This window comes from Pseudopodoces humilis, chromosome 1, assembly GCF_049639895.1.
Source record: "Pseudopodoces humilis isolate 2021_Gansu_Grassland_sample_001 chromosome 1, ASM4963989v1, whole genome shotgun sequence".
Classification (NCBI taxonomy): Eukaryota; Metazoa; Chordata; class Aves; order Passeriformes; family Paridae; genus Pseudopodoces; species Pseudopodoces humilis.
The window spans coordinates 148034172-148056295 of record NC_142200.1 but is presented as its reverse complement, the minus strand read 5'-3'; the positions used below and the strand labels follow the sequence as shown (position 1 = coordinate 148056295).

General features: G+C 41.2%; 1 protein-coding gene across 4 annotated transcripts in view; it reads left to right on the top strand.

Moving 5' to 3' along the window:
• Nucleotides 1–229: 229 nt before the first annotated feature.
• CTDSPL (CTD small phosphatase like) overlaps nucleotides 230–22124 on the top strand; it is a 79606-nt gene continuing 57711 nt past the window's right edge. The window contains exon 1 of one of the 4 annotated variants that reach the window (XM_005527772.3): nucleotides 230–720. In XM_005527772.3, the coding sequence (XP_005527829.1) occupies nucleotides 645–720 (76 nt within the window). In that variant the 5' untranslated portion in view covers nucleotides 230–644. Of the gene's footprint in view, nucleotides 721–1347; nucleotides 1463–22124 lie in introns of those variants that run through there. The other 3 variants (XM_005527776.3, XM_005527774.3, XM_005527773.3) reach the window with 3 other exon arrangements.

Here is a 22124-nt window from a genome sequence, read left to right as displayed (position 1 = left end):
TTCCCTCCTCGCCCGCGACCGGGGAACGGGGGGAGGAGGAGGTGGAGGGGGCGGCCCGGCGTCGCTCCGCCGAGCGCTGCCCGCGGGAGGAAGGGGGGCGCGGGGATGAGATAAGCGCGGGGGCGGGCGGGGGGGGGGGTATGTGGGGGCGGCCCAGGTGGATGCGGGGGGCGGCGTGAGGCCGCGGGGGGAGGCGCGGAGCGGAGGGACGGGGGCTCTTCCCCCGCCTCGGGAGGCGGCGGCGGGGGCTCGGGGGGAAGCGCTCGGCGGGCTTCCCGGAAGGGTGAATTGGATTAATTCTCTTTTTTTTAAGGGGGGGGGTTTGCGCTCCTTCCCCCCCCCTTGGCCGTGCAGAATTGGCGCCGGCAAGAGGCCGCGGTGGCATCGCGTTTGGCGTCCTTCCCACCCCCTTCCCCTCGGTTTCGCTCCTGGAGGAGTTGCTTGTTGAGGTTTAGGTTGTTTTGTTTTTTGGTTTGTTTTTTTTTTTTTAATAGTTTTTTTTTTTTTTCCAAATACAAGCCTGAGTCTTGATTTTTTTTTTTAAACAAACAAACCAACCCGCTCCCCCCCACCCCCCCCGCCCCCCCCGTACACAAGCCTGCCTCTGAGAGGGAAATAGCCAGGTGGAATCTCACTCTGTTTCCATGGACAACCCGTCCATTATCACCCAGGTGACTAACCCCAAAGAGGAGGAGATCCTGTCCTGCACTCAGGATAAAGGTGAGTTGCTTTCTGTTTTTCTCCATGATTTTTTTATTTTTTTTTTTCCCCCCCTCTGTTTCAAATTGCACGTAGTAACAACTCGCATTCTTTAGTAGCCGTATAATCCTCTCCAGGCTGCTGGGAATAGAGGAGGGCTTGTTGGGTTTGGGCTGTTTTTTGTTGGTTTTTTTGTGGGAAGAAGGTATTTGTGTGAAGGATCTCTGAAACTGCTTGCTGGATACAGCTGAGAACTTGTTAAAAGTGTTTAAATACCGAATTTCATCAGTCATTAAAAAACATACTCTTGTTCCCTGAGGTTTGGGGAGGTAACTTTATAAGGTGGTCACTGTAGTTAGTGCCCTGCTCCAGGGAAGGGATACCTGTGCTGGGTGTGTTGGAAGGTTTTGAAATACAGTCTGTAAAGATTTTAAATTCTTTCCCCCTCTCCTTTTTTGTTTTCTTTTAAACCGGATTTCTTTCCTGTATTCCTCCCTGCCTCCCATTTCAGAATCTGTGCAGCTTTCAGGTTTGTTGGAGGTTACTTGTGCTTCTCAGAACGAGACACAGGCTGCTTGTAAAAACAGGCTCTATTTACTCCTTAAATAAATAGCTTTTGCTTGCGTAAGGCATCACACTTGGACTGGATTTTACTCCCAGATGAGATGAATCCAGCCAAAGGAGCTGCTTCCCTCAAAAGTCTGGATGTTGACGAGCACCCTTAACCTTGTTTGCTTTCGGAAGCTTGGAGCAGCTTGGGGCTGTAAGTGGTTGTGTCTTTGTGTCTGGTGGGTGAGCAGGAGGGTTCGAGCTCTGTGGGCTTGTTCAGGGCTTTGGGAAGTTATTTGGATGTCACTTTTATGTTTTGTTACAGGCAAAGCTGGTAAATAGAGGGGAAAGGGCAGAAATTGGAAATAAAGAGTTATGTCCATGTTCCTTGGTAGGTACAGTCAGATCTCTAAGTGGTCATCTAAAATGGTAGATTGATAGATCTCCTCCTGAGATTGATGGATTTAGTGCCCAAAAAGCTTGCATTTTTGTGTGGCTCATCTTGGAAATAGTGAGGGCTCCTGTATTGTTGGAGAAGTTGCTCCCAGTTACTTTGGACTGTAAGGCCATACATGAATTCTGTCTTCTTGCTTCACTAGTGCTGACTGCAGAAGTACGGAGGTAGATTTTAAAAAAATAAAAAAAGCCGTCACATTTGGAGGGGTGCTTGAACAAAAAATTACTTATTTTCAGCATAGGAGTGTTTATGTAACTCTTTAATTCCTTTTGCTTGTGAGGTGGTACTTCCACCACGAGGCCTGGTTTGGCTCATGAGATTTCTGATGCTTACCTCTGTTTTGGCAATGTAGATCGTGGGGTATCTAGAGTAAATAAGGTGCTGTGCTCTGCCCACCATGTCTCTTGAGGCCTGGTTTGGGGTACACATATGTGATGCTGTGCTCAGGTGCTGTGGTTTTAATGGCCTGTATTATTGTATGCAATGGAAGGGTTTTGTTAATATCCGTAGCAGCTGCCTGAAATTTTAGTGTAAAAAAGCCAGTTGAGACAAGCAAAGGAAGATTTGACAGCTCGGAATAAGAGTAGGCATCCACATCAAACAAGTGGCTTTGGAGTCCTCGGCAGAGTGAGTGAAAATATGCATCTAACTTGCATAACTCTGCAGTAACTTGCATAATGTGCATTGTGTTCTTGCTATTGGTTTGTCTTTGGTAGAAGATCATGATGGTCTTTGCTGCAGAGAAGGAGCTTTTCAGGCTTCGTGTTAGGGCTGGGCTGGGGGAGAGGGGAAGGAGGGGAGCTGGAGTTGGGGATGAGGAAACTCCAGCGTCATCTTCAAGCAGGAGGTGAATTATCTTTTTATTCGGCTTTTTGGGGTGAGTTTTTTTTTGGTTTTTCTTACACTGTGGTCACAGTGCATGCGTTGGATTGACGATGAGCTCTGTGGTAAGACTTTCAAATCACTCCAGAGCAACTTTTGCAGCGGGAGAACTGCGGGTCTGTGTGTCCTGGGCTCTGGAAGGAGAGTGCTGCTTGCTCCAGCCTCCTCCACTACAGGTTTTCCCAGCGCTCGAGGTACGGAGCTTGTGGGAACCCATTGCTCTCCCTGGCGTGGCTGCACATCACCTCACCCAATTTTCTGTCCAATTTGGGACAGAAATTCCGGTTTTAGCGGAGCCTTTAGGTCCGAAGAGCTGCGAGAGAGAGCAAGCGGAGACGGGGAATCCAGATAAGGCTCCTTTGCAGGAGGCTGTTGCCGAGTGAGTCTTTGCTGCTAATTCAGGTTGAGCTCAGTGTGTTGGTACAAAATGGCTCACAAACATGTTAAGGCATTAATGAATTAACTCTTTGTTTAATGAAATCCAGGATCAGCTGAGCCCGAATTCTGGAATTTTGTGATACGGTGAAATCCAGCAGCACTGTGCTGTGTGAGCCAAGGCTGTCCAATTTAATGAAAAGCTGGGGTTTTTTTTCCTCTGAGTTTAGCATTTGGCTGCAGAAGTAAATTCCAGAGTACTAAGTGGCATGTGGTGGCTTTGGGAATCAGGGTTTTCTTAGGGTTGTTGAGACCTTGTGTTGGTGTTTCTTGTGGAAAAAAAAATAAATTATTTTCTCGTTGTTAAGCTGGAGAGAGGCAGTTCCAGAGTAACTGAGCAGCTGCTAAATAATGCATGTGTATACCTCCAAAGTTTTGATTTTTCTCACAAGAATTTTTTTTAAAGCTTTTAATCAGATATGAGACCGTCATTTAGCTTGTCTGACTTTTTCAAAATGTATTTATGTTTTAAGAGGAATTCAGTGTGCAGTAGAGGCTTTTGGCAGACTTCTGTGCAAGGGAGCAAGGTTGGCAAGAAACAGAGCTGGTTCTCCGGTCCTGAGGCAGTTATGTTTTTAGGTAAATACTGTGTTTTACAAATAAAAATGCACAAGCATTTTCTTGCTAGTCCAGGTGTATTAAAAAATAGCTTTTAAGAAGCTGTGGTAGTTTGTTAAGGTACGCTAAGAGGAATTTGCTAACGTTTATTTTTTAAGAAATAGCAAAAAAATTTGAAGGTGGAAAAAAAACAGGTCTTGGTATGTGAACCATTCCCTAATTTGTTGCCACATGGTGGTGCACTGGATTTAGCTGTCTGTCAAAATGAAAGCTGAGCATGGAAGGTTTGCTACAATCATATTTTTTTATTATTATTATTATTATTGTAATGTTCTCAAATGAGTATGGTGTCGGTGCTGCTGGGGGATTTTTGTCCCTATCCATGTTGTTAAGTTAGCTCTGGGAAATAGAAGCTTAGGTTCCCCAACTGGGAAGTTATACTTAGGTGCCTGGAGATACTTTGAACACCAAATTCATGGAGAATTCCATTCCCTGTTAGTTTTTTAAGTATCAGAAGCAGTAGTTCTTTGCCAAAATATTTTGTGTTGTGGTCATCTGACACTTCTGGAAATTGGGAACATTAACAAACTTGAAGCTAAAACGGAGACCTAAGTACGTGAAAAGAGGTTTGTTCTGTCAGGGGTAAATGTGAGCAGCTAAGAAAAATAGAAATAAAAAAGTACGAATTAAAACTGAAAGTCTGGATCTCTACAAATCAGTACAGATAAAATCAACTGTTTTTTTTATTTTATTATCTCCCATTACACGTAGACCTCTAATGTGAAATCTGTATGGTTAAATGTACAGGGAACTGAGCATTGCTGACAGAGCTGCTCAGAGTGTCACGTTGAGAGTGTGGTCACGGATGGGCAACAGGCATTCAGTCCAAAGAAATCCATTTCCCTTTTTTTACCTGCCTGCATTAATTTGATCCTCATAAATGATGCAAATTCCTTGCTGGTTCCAAGTGCCAAGTTAAATAGTAGAGAAAAATAGTCCAGTCCCTTAGGTACCTCCTTCAGGCTGTGGGATTTTGTTTTCTGTCTTCAAATACATCTTTTTTGACTTCTGTAAAATTTGCCTGTCAGCTGAGTGTCTATTTTCAGTTATTTAGAGTAACAGAATATTTTAGTGTTCCTATAGATGTGAATTGTCTTCTGCAATAAATTGCATGAAAAAGGTTCACAGTGGAACCTGAACCATTAGAGTTTTTTTTTTTAAATCGCAGTGTGAGTTCTTGAGGATATTTTCACAAACTTTTTTGCCTCCTTTTCTTTAAAACAGAGTTGGAAAAAACCAGCAATGAGAGCAATACTCATTATAATTTTAAATAAGGAGCTTTGAAGAGCTCAAGTTAAAAGCCAAAATAAGTGTCTTTGTGTCTTCAATAAAAAAAACAGTTTTGAATATAGCTGGAAATACTTTGAATGTACTTTTTTGCCATTACATCACCAGGATTCAGAGTACTCAAACACTTGAACATATGTTAATGATCCCGAGACATTGTCTCAACAGATTTTTATAATATTGACTTCTGAATTTTAACGCAAAAGTAGCATTTAAAGGAGAGAAAAAAAAAATCCACTGGAATGTGAGTTGCTTACAGAGGGTAAAATTTTAAATCATTAACTAGTGACATAGTTGTTATATGAAACCAGAGTAGCCATACAGTAGGTTTTATGTTCCAGGGAGACTGTAGTAACCTGTAGTAACCCAAGATTTGATTTAGGGTTGCAGTTAAGAGCAGAAGTGCACTGGCAGATGGGAATGATAGTTTGCCTGAATATCAAATATTCGGTCAGTCTGTAACCTGCAGTGTGATCATTTCTTCACAGTGCTTGTCGTCACCTCACATTCATACTGGCTTCAATGAGGTGATTTAACTAAAGTGTTCAGAAGTTTAAGTGCCTTTAAAAAGAGAAAGAAACCCAACAAAGTTGACCTACATTTTGTTAGTTCGGTATTCAGAAATGCGAATAGCATTTTCTGACATAATCAGTAAAATGCGGCGTGATCGATGCCACGCTTCAGCTTTTAGAGTTTAAGCCAAACATTCCAAATAAGCCTCTGGATAACGGGCCCATTTTTGTTTTTTTTAAAGGGATAAAAACTGAAAGGCTGAGAAGGCAAAAGGCCAAGAGAAATGAAACTCCCCGACTTGGTCGTGGTTGCGAAGGACGTTCTGTTGCCCTCATAGATAGGTTTGACTGTGGGGAGATTGCTTTCACCTCATGGAACACTTAATTTATAAGTTTGACTGTCATGTAAAAGTTACTGTTCTGATGTGAAAATGGTTGCAAATTATCTCTATCCCACAATTTTTATGTATATTTGTCAAATCTTAGCTATTCCCACTGTAAGCAAGTGCAGTTTTGTTATCTACTGAATTCTGAGTTGTTGGCAATGACCACCATGGTTGGGATTCAGGATTACATTTTTAACTAAAAATCCAGTTTCAGGCAATCCTGGATATGGAAATGATAACTTAAGGGTTGAATTTGTCCATTACTCTTGCCCAGCCAACAGAGAATTAGACAATTGTATTTGAAGTTTTTCTGTCCACAGGAGCTAACATTTGATTTTAAAAAAAAGGAATAGGGAAAACAAAGTCAGGTCTAATTACCTACATTCTTCCTTGGGTTTTGCCCACTGTATGAATCAGTAAGGGAAAATGTGGCTCATCTCTGTTTCTCCTCCCTGCCTGGGGGATATATCTTGCAGGGAGAGCAGTGAGGAATGTGGATGTGTGTAGGACCAGGAAGGAGCAGAGGATGAAATCCTGCCTTTTGGGGCTGTAGAGCCCAGGCTGAGGCTGGTGGTGGGACTGGGAATAATTTTGGTGTTTGAGATGGGCTCCCAACCTGCCCTGACCACTCCTGGCCGTGGGTGGAAACCTGGCTGGAAGAATCTCCCAGAAACGTTCAGCAACATCTCATAAGTCTTCATAAGTTGGTTCTAGCGGCTGCTCCAGATCTAAGCTGTATTTCCAGTGCTCAGCTCCAGCAGGGTGACATCTCACTGGGTTTAAACTGTTTGCTGAGTCTCCCAGAGCTGTGGGCAGGCACAGAGCAAAGAAGCCTTTTGTGCTTTAATATCATCACAGACACTTTCAAGAGTTTCACATTGGAAATGCTAATCTATAAATTCTGCTTCTGCTGGAGTTTGAGGGGAGCTTGGTTTATTTTTACTTGGAGAGGTTGAGGCATAAAACGGACATGGATGGGATGAATATGGAAAGCATAAGTAGCATCTAAATAGATGTGAATGGAAACACGTGCCACGTGATCTGCTGTGGTATAATTTTGGCCTTTTTTTTGTATTTCTGGAATGTTTGCTGTAAGACAAGAAAAAAAAACCCAAGTCTTATACAGTCCAGCCCTTTCAGTGCCAGCTGCTACTGTGTAACACAGATACAAGCAATAAAAATATCAACTTTAACCAAATGAGCAGAGAAAGTCCTGTTCTAAAGCTTGTTGGCTTTATTCAGCCTGTTACCAAAATGATCACTTGCAAAGTGGCACTTCTTGTTTTCTTTGTACAAGATAATAAAGTATGATTTGTAAAAAAAAGAACCCAATTATTAGAAGTGATTGGCTGCACTAGAAACAAGGATTCTATTATCTAGAAAATTTATGGCAAGTTAAAGCTGAATAAATATATGGTAGACTTGGATTCTGAGAGTGTCAGGGGGTTTGAAATGAGATTTTATTTATTTTTTTTTTTCAAGAAACTGTTAGTCTCTTCTGAATGTTTATTAATATATTTAAAGCCTGACAGATGGAAAAATAAGACTCTGCAGGACCTACTTTGTACAGAGGAGCAGCCCCAAGTAATGGATGCCTGATCTGTCAAAATCTAATGTGTATGTGTTGGGGGTTGGGACAGTATGTAACTTCTAAAAGGTTTCTAAAATATCAGGACGGGTTTGTAGGAGGCAAATACTTCATGAACCTCAGCCTGCAGTTGCAGTTTGCATATTGATGATACTGGTTAAAGTCAAGTCCTCTCTGCTGAGTAACTGGCCAGTTGTTTGCTGCCACTGTTGCAAACCTTATTTTCCTGGTAGCAAAGAGAAGTATTGATTTTTATTCCCTGCCATGCTCTCCCCCACCTCCGCAGCTCTCTGCTTCCTGACTTGTCCTCCAGGATTCCCAGCGGAATTGGCAGTAAAACGAATCTCGCTGTTTCCTGGCCTGCTGTAATCTGCAGTAAAATTTGAAACTTTCTTGTTTATTTGATGATTTGCAAAGCTTGGCCGTTCCCTTGGTGTGTGGGACTCCTCCCCTGGCCTTCAGGAGCCAGAGGGAGGGATGTGCTTCCAGCTCTTGAGGATGAACTCCTGCCTTTGGGAACACTTTGGGGCAGATAAATCAGTTTCTATGCTCATAATCACCATAAAGAAATTCTGCCACAAAGTTGCTGTTACAGTGGATGCGTGTAGAAGAAACCAGGTGTATTTTTTTTAAGCAATTTTAGTAAAGGGTTTTTTTTTTAAAGATACAAATATTATACAAAGTCATTCTGAGCATGCATTTAACAGTTGGCAGACAGTGCTGCTTTATTTCTGTCCACAAAAGCTGTCTTGTATTTTCATGCCTGAATATTTACATACTTGCATTCGTTACCCACGAGTGCACGTACATGTGGTTACCAGGGATCTGATTACAGGAAAGCTTTCGCAGGATCACAGAATGCTTTGGGTTGGAAGGAACCTTAAAGCCCGTCCAGTTCCACCTCTTGCCACATGCAGGGACACCTTCTGCTATCCCAGGCTGCTCCAAGCCCCATCCAGCCTGGCCTTGGACAATTCTAGGGATCCAGGAGCAGACACAGCTTCTCTGGGCACCCAGAACTCTGTGCTGGTGTCTCACCACTCTCACAGGGAAGAATTTCTTCCTAATATCCCATCTAACCCTGCCCTCTTTCAGTTTTAAGCCATTCCCCCTTGTCCTGTCACTCCAGTCCCTGGTTCCCAGTCCCTCTCCAGCTCTCCTGGATCCCCTTCAGGCACTGGAAGGGGCTCTGAGGTTTTCCAAAGCCTTCTCCTCTCCGGGCTAACACCCCCAACCCTTTGTTTGTCTCCATGCCAGAGGTTCTCCATCTCTCTGAGCTTTTTCGTGGCCTCCTGGTGTTTCTGCAGGAGGTCCACCTTGGTAAAGCTCAGAATGGCAGGTGTAGATTTTGAAGTTGGTTAGCAGTGTGAGGTTTGCTGGTTTTTCCTGGTGATAGTGAGATAAAGGCATTCTGCAGAGGAGAGGTCAATAGTGACACATTCCTAGAAAATATTTAATCATTTATGTACTTGCTTCAGCCAAGCACAAAGAAAGGTCTAACATTTACAACCTGGAGAGAAAGGTACAATTATAAAGTATCTCATTACACCTTCACAAAACCCTTAAAAAATTCTAAAAGTGGGCTTATGGGACTTCTTTCAACTAAAATCGGTTAAAGATACACATTAAAAATTTGATGAATGCAGTGTAAAGTGAAGCATTTCAGGGAAAACGCTTCAAGTATATATTTCACAGGGATTTTTGGAATTAATCTTTGACCTTTTGATTTTTTTTTTTTAAATTTTCTTTTGCCTTGTTTTTCTTTTCTTGCCTTTTTTATCTTCTCATCAGAAGATCTGGACTGCAACAGCTGCCTCTGTGCTCTGGTGCTGTTGAAGCTGGAGGGGCTGAGGTGTTTGGTGGTGGTGTCCAGGGGTGGTTCTGGTGTGTCACTGCTGGGTTAATGGTTGGACTCCATCTCAGAAACCTTTTCCAAGCATTGTGATTCTGTGAGAAGCTGCAGTGGACGTTTGGGGCTGAGGTGGTGCAGTGAGGTGGAACCCTGGACAGATTGTCTCCTGGGAAGTTGGCCAGGGTGGTGTAGGAGCTGTCTTACAAGGAGAGATGTTAGATGTGTTGAAATTTAGAAAGATAAAGGTCTTTTATCACCTCCAGTGGATGTTGTGCTGGTTTTAAAGGGAGGAGATGCATGAAAAATAACCAAAATAATAGAGTAAGTACTCCAGGGCTTTTCCCAGGGTACAGCATGGCTTCAGAGTGAGAGGCAGAATGTCCCATTTGGGTTAAAGGAAGTGTTTGCTCGTGCACTCATACGGGTGACCTGCGTTACCCGTGAAGAAATGGTTTCCAAAATTGCTTATCTGGGAGTTCCTAAACAGGATTAACTGGCAGCAATTTGCATTTGTTATAACTGATGCAACCTTAGAAAGGTACTGAAAGCCAGTATTATAAAGGTACTGATTATGTTTCAGCATTTGAATCGGTCATGGAATGGTTTGGATTGTAAGAGACATTAAAGATCACCCAGTTCCAACCCCCTGCCATGGGCAGGGACACCTTCCACTAGACCAGGTTGCTCCAAGCCACATCCAGCCTGGCCTTGGACACTTCTAGGGATGGGGCAGTAGAGGAAGGGAGGGTAAAATCTCATTACATAGTGACCAAGTGAGCACTTCAAGTGTTTGTGCTTGTATTTATCCTGAACTCACGGGCAGTTTTCCTGTGCTGGGTTAGGGGTGCTGGAAGATGATTACCTCTGCCAAGTCAATTGGTGGCCAGCTGCCAGTTCTCATTACTTTTTATGATGTGAAGCTGATTTTGTTGAGAATCCACAAGTTAGAAATGATTTTGAGAGTTTTGGAAGTGAAGAAGGGGGGAAGGTTATGTTAGTTGGGGAATTAAGAAAAGAATACTGAATGCAATCTGCAGAGCAATTCATTTGCTAATTACACATTGACATAAATTGGAAAGTCCCAGAAGGAGGGGGTTTACAGCATAACTGGAAAACAATTTGCATCTGTGTAGAGGTCTGTGCTTATCCACAAAGGAATGAGATTTTAACTGGATTTATTTAATCGGGTTTATCGTGAGTGCATAGTTAAGGGCTTCCTTTTTCCTCACATTGCAGGATCTCCTGTCTTTCTGGAAGATTCCCTCTTATGTTGAGATTAAATATGTCAAAGAAGGATGTATCTTGAAGTTTAATGGAGATTGAAAGTGAAATCTAAGAAAAACCAGGAAGTGTCCTTCTGAATTTTAGAGTGGATTGAATACATGAATGTTTCTGGCTCCAGATTACCATGATAAAACTGACAGCTTAATGCAAACTTGGCCCTGAAATTCAAATGCCTTTTTTTGTCTTTTTTTTTTTTTTCTGCTGCCCTATAAGAAATCTGAAACACTCCAGCAAATTCTTGCTGTCTCTATTGGGAAGGTTGCTAATAAGCAATTTTATGCACTAATTACATGGTAACTAGTATTGCTACAAAGAGCATTCGGTGTTAGTATTATGATAGTTTGGGGTTTTTTTTCTTCAAATCTTTCATACTTGTTGGTGCCTAACATGTTACCCTACAGTTGCCTCCACTTTCCCTTTGGTAAACATGTCATGATGGGGAAAAGACAAAAATTTGAACAAAACTAGAAATCAAACTTGACAGTTTTGAAAGAGGAATCTGTTCGGGTCTCATGCCTGTATTTACTTGTGCTGTTACTGCTGCACATCATTATAAATTACCTGTTTAGCATCGTTCTGGCAGGCAAGGGAGCTCTGAGAGCAGAATGTTTTTAAAAATGTCACTTGTGGCAGTGATGGATTCTTTCCAGTGCCTTTAAATCAGTCAGTTGTTTATCTTAAACATAAGAGCTAAATACTGTTACTATCTCATGATACAGAACTGTAATACTATTAAAAGGAGAAAAATGAGCTTTCAGACCAAAGCTGCCCCAGATGCAGGAAACAATCTCAGCAGATTCCTGAGGACCAGGTGTCCCTGGATCCCTCACTCAGGTGCCATTTCCATGGGATGTGGAGTAGTATTTAGTAACTAAAAAGAAGAGGTAAGAAGGAGGTTTTGCTTTATATTTTTTTAAGTGTCCTTTCAGGAGAAGTCCTAAATAGAGCAGAACTCTGCCATTTCATTTTGTGTAATATGCTCTATTAAGTCCTGAAGTACAAAACTTAATGTTGACCTTGTGCAGTTGTGGTTCTGTTCAAACACAGTTTCCACAGTGGTGAATTTCTGGTGCCCCAGATTGTTCTGGTTCTTTCCCTTGTCACTTAAAATGATTTGTTTCACCAAAATCTCCCCAAATAACAGTTGCAGTCTTCTTAAATTGTAAATCTGAAAGTATTGATTGGAGCTTTGCAACATAAAAAATAATTACCTGTACTCCTAAATCCAAGAAAACAAAAAAACAACACAAACACCACCCAAGAATAAAATGAAGCAAACCAAAATAAAGCACAGAAAGAATTCTCAGCAGTATTAGCAGGGATATAAGCTTGTGAGCGTGAAACTACTCCTGGAAATGTGGAAGGTGACCTTGAGGTGGTGACCAGGAGGACACAGCAGTAGTTTATAGCAAGGTGACCTGGCACTCAGCCTGTACAAACCACTCTCCAGCCCCTTGAGAAAGGGGGATGCTGGTGTACAAGGGTGTGATTTTTTTGTCTGAGTAATGTTTGTACTAAAACACAGAAGTAATTCTGGTTTTATTTTGGAAATGCCTTCAGTGGACACTAAAGGACAGATAAGAGTAAAATAAGTCTGGGCTGACTCATTGCAGAATGTGCTGAGATAATCCTGAATTTCTGTTAAGGTTAATACCTGTTTAGTTTAGGCTTTGTTTATCCTTGTGCTGTGGATAGGGGGTGTTGGAATTCACTTGAAATAATTTTAGAAATTCATAGGTAAAAATTCATTTTTTCAGCAAACAATGCACATAGTAATTAGGAAAAAAACCAAAACAAAAACAACTTTTTTTTTTTTTTTCTATTGCTGATGGTGAAAGGCTGAAGTAAAATGTTTCCACTGGCCACTTAAAATACCAGGTGGAGTCAGATGGGAAAACAAAATTTTATGGTGCTGTTTTTAAACTGTTTTCCAGTAATTGTCAGCCCAATACATGCTGCCCTTTAGAAAAAATACTCTGCAATTTTTGTTATGAAGATGATTTCTTAAGTCCCACTGTAGGTGGTCTTTATATGAAAGCCTTCAAGTAACAAATGGCTTTACCTTCTCTTCTGCTAATAAGGTCAGTAAAGGTTTCTCTTTTGGATAATAATAATAACAAGTTTCAAAGGCACCAGAATGCAGAGTGGAAAACACGTTCAGAGTTATCAGGTGATTGGCAGCTGCTGCTGCTAGGAAGTGTTTTACAGGAATAAACTGGTTTTCTTGCTTTAATTAGGACCATATGTGTACAGCAGCTGTGATTGTCTGGGAAGCTGCATCCTGTATTTTCAAATGGCTGATAAAATGTTGCAGTTGTGGAAATGACTAGCAAGTCCAGTGGGCAGATGTCTTGGAAAACCCTTTTGGTTTTGCTTTCTATTTATTCATTCAAAGCAATCAGACATTGATTGAGGTTTGATAGTCTTGTGCTGTAACAAAATAAATACTGAGTCTTCTCCTCAGGTGATAAAGTAACTGTTTGCACCCAGTATCCAAAAAACATGTTTAAAAAACCCACCAAATTTGTTTACTAAGCAGCTAAAACACCTGTAAATTGTTGTTTTCTTTCCATGCAAAGTCTGCATGGATTAGCTTCTCTGAAATCAGTTGTGTTGCATGGTAAATAATAGCAAAAAATATATCAAACGAGAGAAATGAATATGAACACGTTAAAGTCTTGATTTGTGTTTTAGTGAAAGGGCCCATCAAGTATTTGCTAGAGGGGTCACTTTTTAGTTCTTCTAGAAACAATTAAAACCTGTAGCTGAAGGGAGGGCTTGGATGCTGGACCTAAAGATACTTCTTTGTCAATGTTTGGGTAAAAGTGACCACTGACACCCTTTTCTCTGGAGAACATCCCATCTATTTATAGCACTTCCCAGAGGATAAATGCAGCCCTTGGAACAGTCACAGAAAATTATACCAACGTGCCTCTAGACCATGAGCTGCCTTTTGGTCCAAGTGGCCAAATATGCCACTTTTCTTGATTGCTGGGGTGGCCACATCTCGTTATTCCTGCCCTGTGTGGAGCCAGGAGGTGCCAGGAGATGTCCTGGGGCTCTCCCTGCCCATCACTAGCTGCCCTCTCCACTGGCTGGGGTTTTGGTTTGGTTTGGGTTTTTTTCTGTGTTTGTTCACAAACACCACTGTGTATCCATTTCAGCCTTTCTCAGGAGAAGCTGAGCCAGATGTTCTGTTGTCCCTCAGCTGTGGATGTGTGACTGAAAGAGGCAGTGCTCATCTCTGATCCTCCCAGTTTGGCAATAATTGTCTTCCAGACAAGGCTTTCTGCCATCACTGGTATTTTCAGTTCAGTCATTTGGCTTTCTTGGAGGGGTCCTAAATAATGCAGTACTTAAAAATCTGGTAAGACTTCTTCAGTCAAGTATTCCAACTGTTGCTGGAACCATTTCCATATCTGAAAAAGGAAATATTGCTCTGCCTTTTCCTTACTTGCTGCTCAGGAACAGGAGAATTTTCCTTTTTTTGGTTGATAAAGTTTGAGGTGAGGGCATCTTCCATTTTATTCCAGATGTTTGAATAGTTTTTGGGTTTGGTGCAGTTTTTTTTTATAAAATAGTGCTTGAAGGTCACTTCCAGCCTAGTGATTCTGTGATAATAAAAGTTTAAGGGTGTCTTTGTCCCATGTGCATGTAAATAAAGTGGGTTTGTCTTAAAAGTTGGTGGAGGAAACACAGGTGCTGTAGGATGCAGCTGATCCCACTGTTGCACTTGTCTGCTGTAGGATGACATGAATCTTGGGCACTCCATTAACAGTGAAGAAGCCTGTACAGATTTTCACTGACTTCTGTGCAAAGATAAGTTAAATGGAGTTCAAAATCTTAATTTGACAGCTTTGTCACCAGCTTTGTCAGGCTGTGTGTCAGCACTGGGGTTTGGCTCTGTCGCAGTGTAACCAGGGATACGGACTTGCAGAGTGCCACCATTTAGCTCCTCTTCACAGGAGAGGGAGAAGAAGAGAGGAAGACTTGGCAGGAGAAATTCAGTGGTTGGTGGTGGTGTTCTGCTTCTCTAAGTTTAGCAGCCTTGGGGGTGGTGGTTAAAAATGAGCTTTCAGATTTTGAAACCCCGTGTTGGGAGCAGTGTTAGGTAATGTGGTGCTTCAGCCTGCTGGAAGTCCATCAGTGCTGCCAAACCCCCAACACCTGGGTGAATTCAATCAGTAATTCAGTAAAAATGGAAGAGATCTAAAAGCTCTCCCCGTTGCAGGCAAGAACTGTGTCTTTTGCTCACGGATGAGCTGGAGGCAGAGTATTTAAATTGCGGTTTGTGGAAGTTTCATGTCACACCGAAGTCCCGTCGCTCTACTCCATAGAAGCAAACCTGATCTCAGCATCAGCAGGGACTCGTTGTTTTGCCACTGTAGAGAAACTTCTTGTGTCTGTTACGCAGCCAGGAGAACAATATAGAGGGTAATGGAAAGGCTGCATTATTCCAGGGGCCTTTTGGATGGTTTTCACGGTTTCTATAGGATGTTAGCAAATCACCCATTGCAAAAAGCTGCGAGTGAATTCGATAAAAAAATCACCTCTCCTAATTCTTTCTCTGATGGATTTTGTCAGCTGCCTTCCTGAGTGAGTACCACCAACTTTTTTTATGTTTATCCTTCAGCATCGCCACAAAATCTTGTCTTAATTGCCTGTTTCTGAATTAAATTGTTTTTGCAAGATCGGGATGCTTTGCATGATTATTCAGGAAAGGTCTTTGTAAGAAATTTTTCATTCCCTGCTTTTTTGAAGGAAGAGCATTTCCTGCTCTTTTTCCTGTGCATCTAAGGGAAATCAATACTCAGTTCTGAAAAGGGAGGGGGATTCATCAGAGATAATGACTTAACACTGGCTGTAGAGGGAAATGGGAGGCTGTGAAGTGAGGGAAGAGATCACATGAACACTGGATTCTGACTGGATACATCTTCTATACATTTTGATAGTCCAGGGGACTGCTAATGGGAAAAAAAAAAATCAAAAGCTTGCATCCCACTAGAAGAATTCTATACTGTCCTATTCTGTGCTGTATTTCTCTTTTAATGTATTCAGGAAGCATAAATTTGCTGCACTCACAGTAAAATGAAATTTTCATAGCTGTTTAGAACTAAGACTTTTTATTGTTTTTAATGAATTTCTTTGGACTTTCAGTGATTTTTGTCTTCAGGGTGCTCTTGTCAGTGGCAAGAAAGATGCAGCAATGGGGAAGACTTGGCAGAGCTGTTCCCATGGCTGCTGTCTCCCTCATACCCATCCTTCTCCTCTTGTGAACTAAGAGCTGTGATATTTTGGAATCTTGACTCATCCTGCAGGTATTTGTGCCTTGGCCCCTGTACAGGACTTTGTGTGAGCTTAGCTCTGGTTCAAGAGGAGGCATTAACACAGGTATTTATGTTTTGGGTTGGGAGGGAGTTGAATTTACGGCCAACTTGAAACCCCTGCCCTGAAATTCCCCCTTAGGACCAGATTAAATCATTCTGCAGACTCAGCTGTGAGCTCGGTGTGATTTTAGTGGGGCTGGTCTGTGGCACTAAGGATAAAATTTAGCTCACTGCTGGAGCTTGGCAGAGTAAGATTCATGATCAAAGTTTGCAATTTTGGAAATATTTACGGGGCATTTAGCAGTTAGTGGAACTCTAACACTGTTCACCCTTTTTCTGTGATCAATGATTAGCAAGGTGGTATTTTATTTCCACTGGCAGAATATGAGATTGCTTGCTCTGCCTCTACTGTTACTGTCCCAGGAAGTCATTTAAGGGAATGAGGATGCCTGAATAGTTGGGATCTAGAAAAAGAAGACAGGCCAGTATTTCTACAGTAAATAGAAAACTGAGAAAAAGGAGAGCAAGGTAACTAACAGAAAACTGGAGGAAAGATGGAGGAAAGCTTTTAAGGAATTCAATGTGATGTAAATGTCAGTTTAAAAAAAAAGGAAATCACCTTTCAGGTGTCACACAAGCCCTTTTTAGGTTTTTTTTTCCTTGGCAGTATAGGTTTTCTAGATAAAAATATTAAGATTTAATTTTCTGCCGTGGAAAAGAATTTAAAAGAAAAGGCTTATTGTTCATAAGACTGGCAGACTAATGTTAGGGATTTTTTGCTTTACAAAGCAGTGGGGTTTTTAACCCATTAATGTTATTTCAGCTATGGTAAATGCCTGTGTGTAATTCTCTAAATAGCTAAGGGTTACTTTGTGCTCCTGTATACACATGGAACAACTGTAGGTAAATACCTGTTGCCTACCTTTGGGTTAGGTACTGTGAGAGGAGGTTCCAGGCTCATGGCACTGTTCTGGAATTCAGGTTGGAAGGGACTTCTGGAGGTCCTTGTTCAAAGCAGGCCTAAGGATGCTCTGAGCATTCTCCAGTCAAATTTGGAGTATCTCCAAGGATGGAGATTTCACAGTCTGCCTGGAACCTTATTTGAGTGTTTGACCACAGTAATTCCTAATATTTAGGAGGAATTTATCCTGCTGCAACTTGGATCTGTTGCCTCTTCTGCTGCTCTTGTCTGTACCACCAGGAACCTCAGTCTGTGTTCTCTGTAACCTCAGTATCTGTATCTGCTTAAAATGTTGACCTAGATGTGCAAAGAGGTAATAAAATGCTTCTTTGTCCAGTGTTTCCCTCTCAGGCAGTTCTGTGTTCACTTAAATATAATTCATCTGCAAAGATCCTTCTCTTCCACAGTGTTTGTGGTGATTTTCAGTTTAAAGCCAGCACTTCATTCTATCCTCACACTTGGCCTTGGCTGCATTTATTTCCTGAAGATTCTGTGGCTATAGATTCCTCCTTAAAAAATAATAACAATTTTGTCATGCTCTCATCTAAGCCATTTTTTGGTTTAGGGTAATCATCTGTTGGAAGTAGCTGCCCTATTGTGTATGCACAGCTTTTAAGATTTTTTAGAGTAAATGAAAATCCCACTTTCAACTAAGTCATACTACGTGTCAAAACCCCCTCAGAATTGTTAAATCACTTCATTTGGAAGGGGGGTCCATCTTTTCCAGCAGTCTTTTGATAAAGATTTACCGTGCTGGTTCTTGAGACGCTCTACCCAAGTTACTGAGTATTTCAGAAAAATCCAAACTGTTCAACTCTCAACTTTTGTATTTGCCCAATGACATAGAAAAATTATTTTAGTATGAACAGTATATATTCATCCTCAGTCTTGATTTCAGATGAAGTTTGGATTCAAAATTTAGATGACATTCTTTACCTCTGAAATTCTACTTCCTCTGCTTTAAAATCTGGCAGTTCTTAATATCCCGCAGCAATTTTGCATGGCACTTTGATACATTTTCTGTAAAGCACACAGAATCTGAGTCTTTATAGTTTCAGCAAGTATGAGAGTGCCTCTTATATAGTGTAGAGTGAATGTGAAGAAGCTTTGGGCAGCAGTGTTCCTGCTCTGCAGAAAATTAGAGTGGGGACTTTAATGGCACAAGGTGATTATGGCCTCCTCCAGAAATGAGATGATGGTCCATAAACAGCTCAGTGTTCCAGAGCAAGAAGCTTAAATGAGGGGTTACTTCTAAATAAATTTAGATCTGACAACATTTTCCATTTTTTTTAATGGTGGTTGGTTGTTTTTTGTTTTTTTTTATAAATGTATAAATTTAAAATAGAATTTGAGGTCATGCTGTAAGGTGGTATCTGTGGGGGCTTCATGTAGAGAAGGTTGGGTTTTGAGGGAATGGCAGCAAAGAAGACCTTGGTGCTTTGGGTTTGGGGGACATTTTCAACCCTTCTTCCCTTCTGTCTGTTCTTATTTGCTGAATCTGCCACTCACATCTTCCTTCTGAGGTTACAGAAAATAGCTGGGGAGACTAAGTAGGGAATTTTTTTGTTACAGTAGTTCTGGGAGCCTTTTTTTGTTTGTTTTGTTTTAGCTTTTGTGGGTAGGATAATTTTCCTGCTGCTTGACTTTCTTAGGACACTTAGGACAACAATATTCTAGGTACTGCTTTTTGCCTATAAGACCCTGTGGTCTTATTTTACCACAGGATCTGCAGAGGTAAAATAACTTAATGCTTCATACAGCTTGCAGTTCTCACAGCCTCAAGAAGAATTTTAATAATAATAATTATTTTAGCTTTTAATCAGAATACTATGAATATTATTTTTCAATGCAGAAGATTCAGAAAAGTTAGATGCTAGATATCCCTGTAGAAAATCTGCACCTCATTTTACAAATCCCTGTGAATCCTGTCTTCAAAGAAAAAAAAATAAATATAAAATTCTCTTTGTATCTCCCAATAAAAATTGACTTTTTTTTTAGCTTCAGCTTTACATTTTGCAGAGCCCTTTGTTTCATTGCTCTAATAGCATCTAGTCCATAAGAAGCCAAGTCCAAACTGCATCATGATGGCAGGTTGCTTATACTCTGTTAATTCTCTCAAATAAAACAATTTGTGTTAATTACTGCTTGGGTTTCTCACATTATTTGGGCAAACAGCTCTGTTACACTCAATAGCACATTTTCTGATTGTTTGTTTGTTTGGGGAGAGTATTAGTGTTTGCCTTCAGTGTTTTGCATTAAGATTAACATATCATTAAGCTGCATAATAAGACAGTCTTTATTCTTGTGCAGTAAAATGGCAGGGGAAGAAGGCTGGGCATAGTCTGGCAATTTAGTCAAGAGAAGTTAAAAAAAAAAAAACCAACAAAAAAAAGAATCTCTGAAAGTAAATTAGTCAGTGACTTGGGGCTCTGTGTTTTGGGATAGCAAGGCCCAAACTGAAGCATCTACAGTAAAGCTCATGTTTGTGGAGGTGGATTATTTGTCTATTTTTGCCAAATGTTCCAAAACATGGACTTTCAGTACCAAATTAATCCATGCAGCCAGGTTTTGCATGATGTGGGAAAAGGTATTCACTGATTTATAAGCACTATTTGGTATATTTTATAATAGATTGTGTTCTGTGTCTCTGGTATGGATTAATTGAGGTCTCTAATAACTGCAGTTAGGGAGATTAGCAGTTAAAGAATCTTTGCTTTTAGAGACGAGAAGTTAATCTTTGACAGTATTTTTTGACTTGTTACTGGAAATCATTCTGTGCTTGCTCTGCTGCTATTTCCAGCATTTGTTGTGGGGCTCATTTCAGCAAAACTGCTGTCAATGAAAGCCTCATGAAGCCAAAAAACCCCAGCAGCTCATCCATGTGTGTTGTATCCGTGGAGTTAAGCACTTCACTTAAATGGAACAGAGAATTGCATACACAAAAAAATCTCTTTTTAGTGGGATGCTGCACCTCAAATCCTGTGTTCAGTTGTGGGTCCCTTGATACAAGAAAGACTTGGAGGGGCTGGAGTATGTCCAGAAAAGGGAATGGAGCTGGGAATGGCTCTGGAGGAGCTGGGGGGGCTCACCCTGGAGAAAAGGAGGCTTGGGAGAGACCTTCTCTATGACTGCCTGAAAGGAGGGTGTAGCAAGGTTCAACCTGTTCTCCCAGGGATCGAGTGACAGGACCAAAAGAAATGACCTCAAGTTGCATCAGGGAGGGTTTAAACTGGATATTAGGAAAAATTTCTTCACTAGAAGGGTTATCAGGCATTGAATAGGCTGCCTGGGTCAGTGGAGGGATTTAAAGGACATGTAGATGTGGCCCTTGGGACAGGGTTTAGTGCTGGGTTAATGGTTGGACTCGTTGATCTTGGAGGTCTTTTCCAACCTAAATGATTCTGTGGTTCAGTGATTCTGTGATGTGACCACCTGCTTGCAGCCTCATCTGTTCCTTCATGAGTTTGGCTCCCTTTATAACCTAAGTTTAAACAGGAGTTGTATTAGGCAAAGACAAACTTAAACCACACAACCTTTCTTTTTTTCTTCATGCTTTGTAGAACTTTGCCTTTAAAACGTGTTTCCACATGGAACAGATGGTGGTTGCTCCTCTTCTGGGTTTTCATGAGTGGCATATTCTCTTCAGCTCCTGTATTGACTAGTACCAAAAAATGTAGGACACTGGGCTATCTACTAGCAGTGCTCCACTTAAAGCTCAATGAGGAAAAGCATTTAGAAATCCTGTGCTCTGAGGTTTCAGAAAAGCTGCTTCAGAAGTTCTTAACACACGTGGGGTTCTTTTTTCACCGTGGAGCCTTGTGGTGCAGTCCTGGTAGCTGTCCATTCTTGTCTGCCACTGATAGTTGGTGGCTTCTCATTTCCTAAAACAAATGGTGTGTTGGGAGTGCGATTAATAGTTATTTTTACACCACTGTCCACAAAAATCTGGGTTCCTAATGTGCACTTAGGCCTTCCTTAAGGCGGGTTACAGCCCCATTGCTTAAAAAAGGGATCATCAGGCTGGAAGTTTCTCAGGTCTGACCTCTCACCATCACCTTCACAAGTGCCACTGGTTTTCCTTAGGATTCATCCAGCCCACTCTCTTTTTGACTTCATGACCCACTTGTAGAGACAAATGTGCCAAACAGGCTGTTTGTTGTTGTGGTTGCTTTAGCTGGGGTCTGAAATAAGACATGTCGTGATGGAAAGGTGATTGCTTATGTTGAAAACCTGATAGATGAACATGTCACCAGCGACACAGAACACGACAAATGTGCCTCCAGTCATTTCATTCGTCACTACAAATGTGATTCTCTTCATCTGCTTGGCATGGATATATATGCAGAACAGATTTGAGCATTCCTGTGTCAAGTGATAGTGTAGATTGAGTGTGGTGGTAGAAACATTTGTTGTTACAAGAGCCTGTTTTAAGTTTGGGGACCTCCTCTGTCAGCTCTGTTGTGTGGTGACAGTGGTTATTGCTTGAGACGTGATGGGAACCCATTGGTGTCCCTCTGAGTTGTCATTATTGGCCTGGAACATTCTGTTTCTTCTTTTTTTTGCGCTGTTGAACTCTTCAGGTCTCAATTTCTTAGTGTTATAAACAGCTGAGCATACAAAGTAATGTTCAGAAATAGTGTGTTTAAAAAAAAAAAAAAATCAGCCTGGGACAATCATGAAACAATTTTTATCTTTTCTTCTAAGGATGTTTAATACTGATTAAAGTGTTGGTGGCCAGTTTATATCCTGCCTGTAAGGAAAACTGCAAGGAAATGCATAGGTGTTGTGCATACGTGTATTATACCGATGTGCACCACACTGTCCTCAAAAGTTCACTTAAAAACACTACAAAATTGCACAAATGTTGGTTGTTTGTTGTTTTTAATCCTCTTTCACAGACATTTAATTTTATAATTAATTTTAAAAAATGCTTAACCAACCAAGAGAGAAAAAAAAAATTAAAAAACATTCACCAAACAAAAATAGTTGGATTTGGTGTGGTTAATTCCAGAAGGGGAGCCTTGGTCCCAGTGACAGCTTTCTTTGAAGCAGCTGGGCAGAACTGGCCCATGTTGGATTAGAGGGGACATGTACCCTGTCAAGAGGTGCTTTTGTGCGGACCTGAGCTGAATTCCAGATCACTTTTGTGTGCTACTTTCCCTCTCTGGCAATTTTTAAACTCTGAACAACATAACCTGAAATTGTCTTGGTAGGAAAGTAAGATTCATCCCCTATGGATTAATATGCCCCTCTCAAAATGACTTCCATATTTCATGTGGACGTGAAG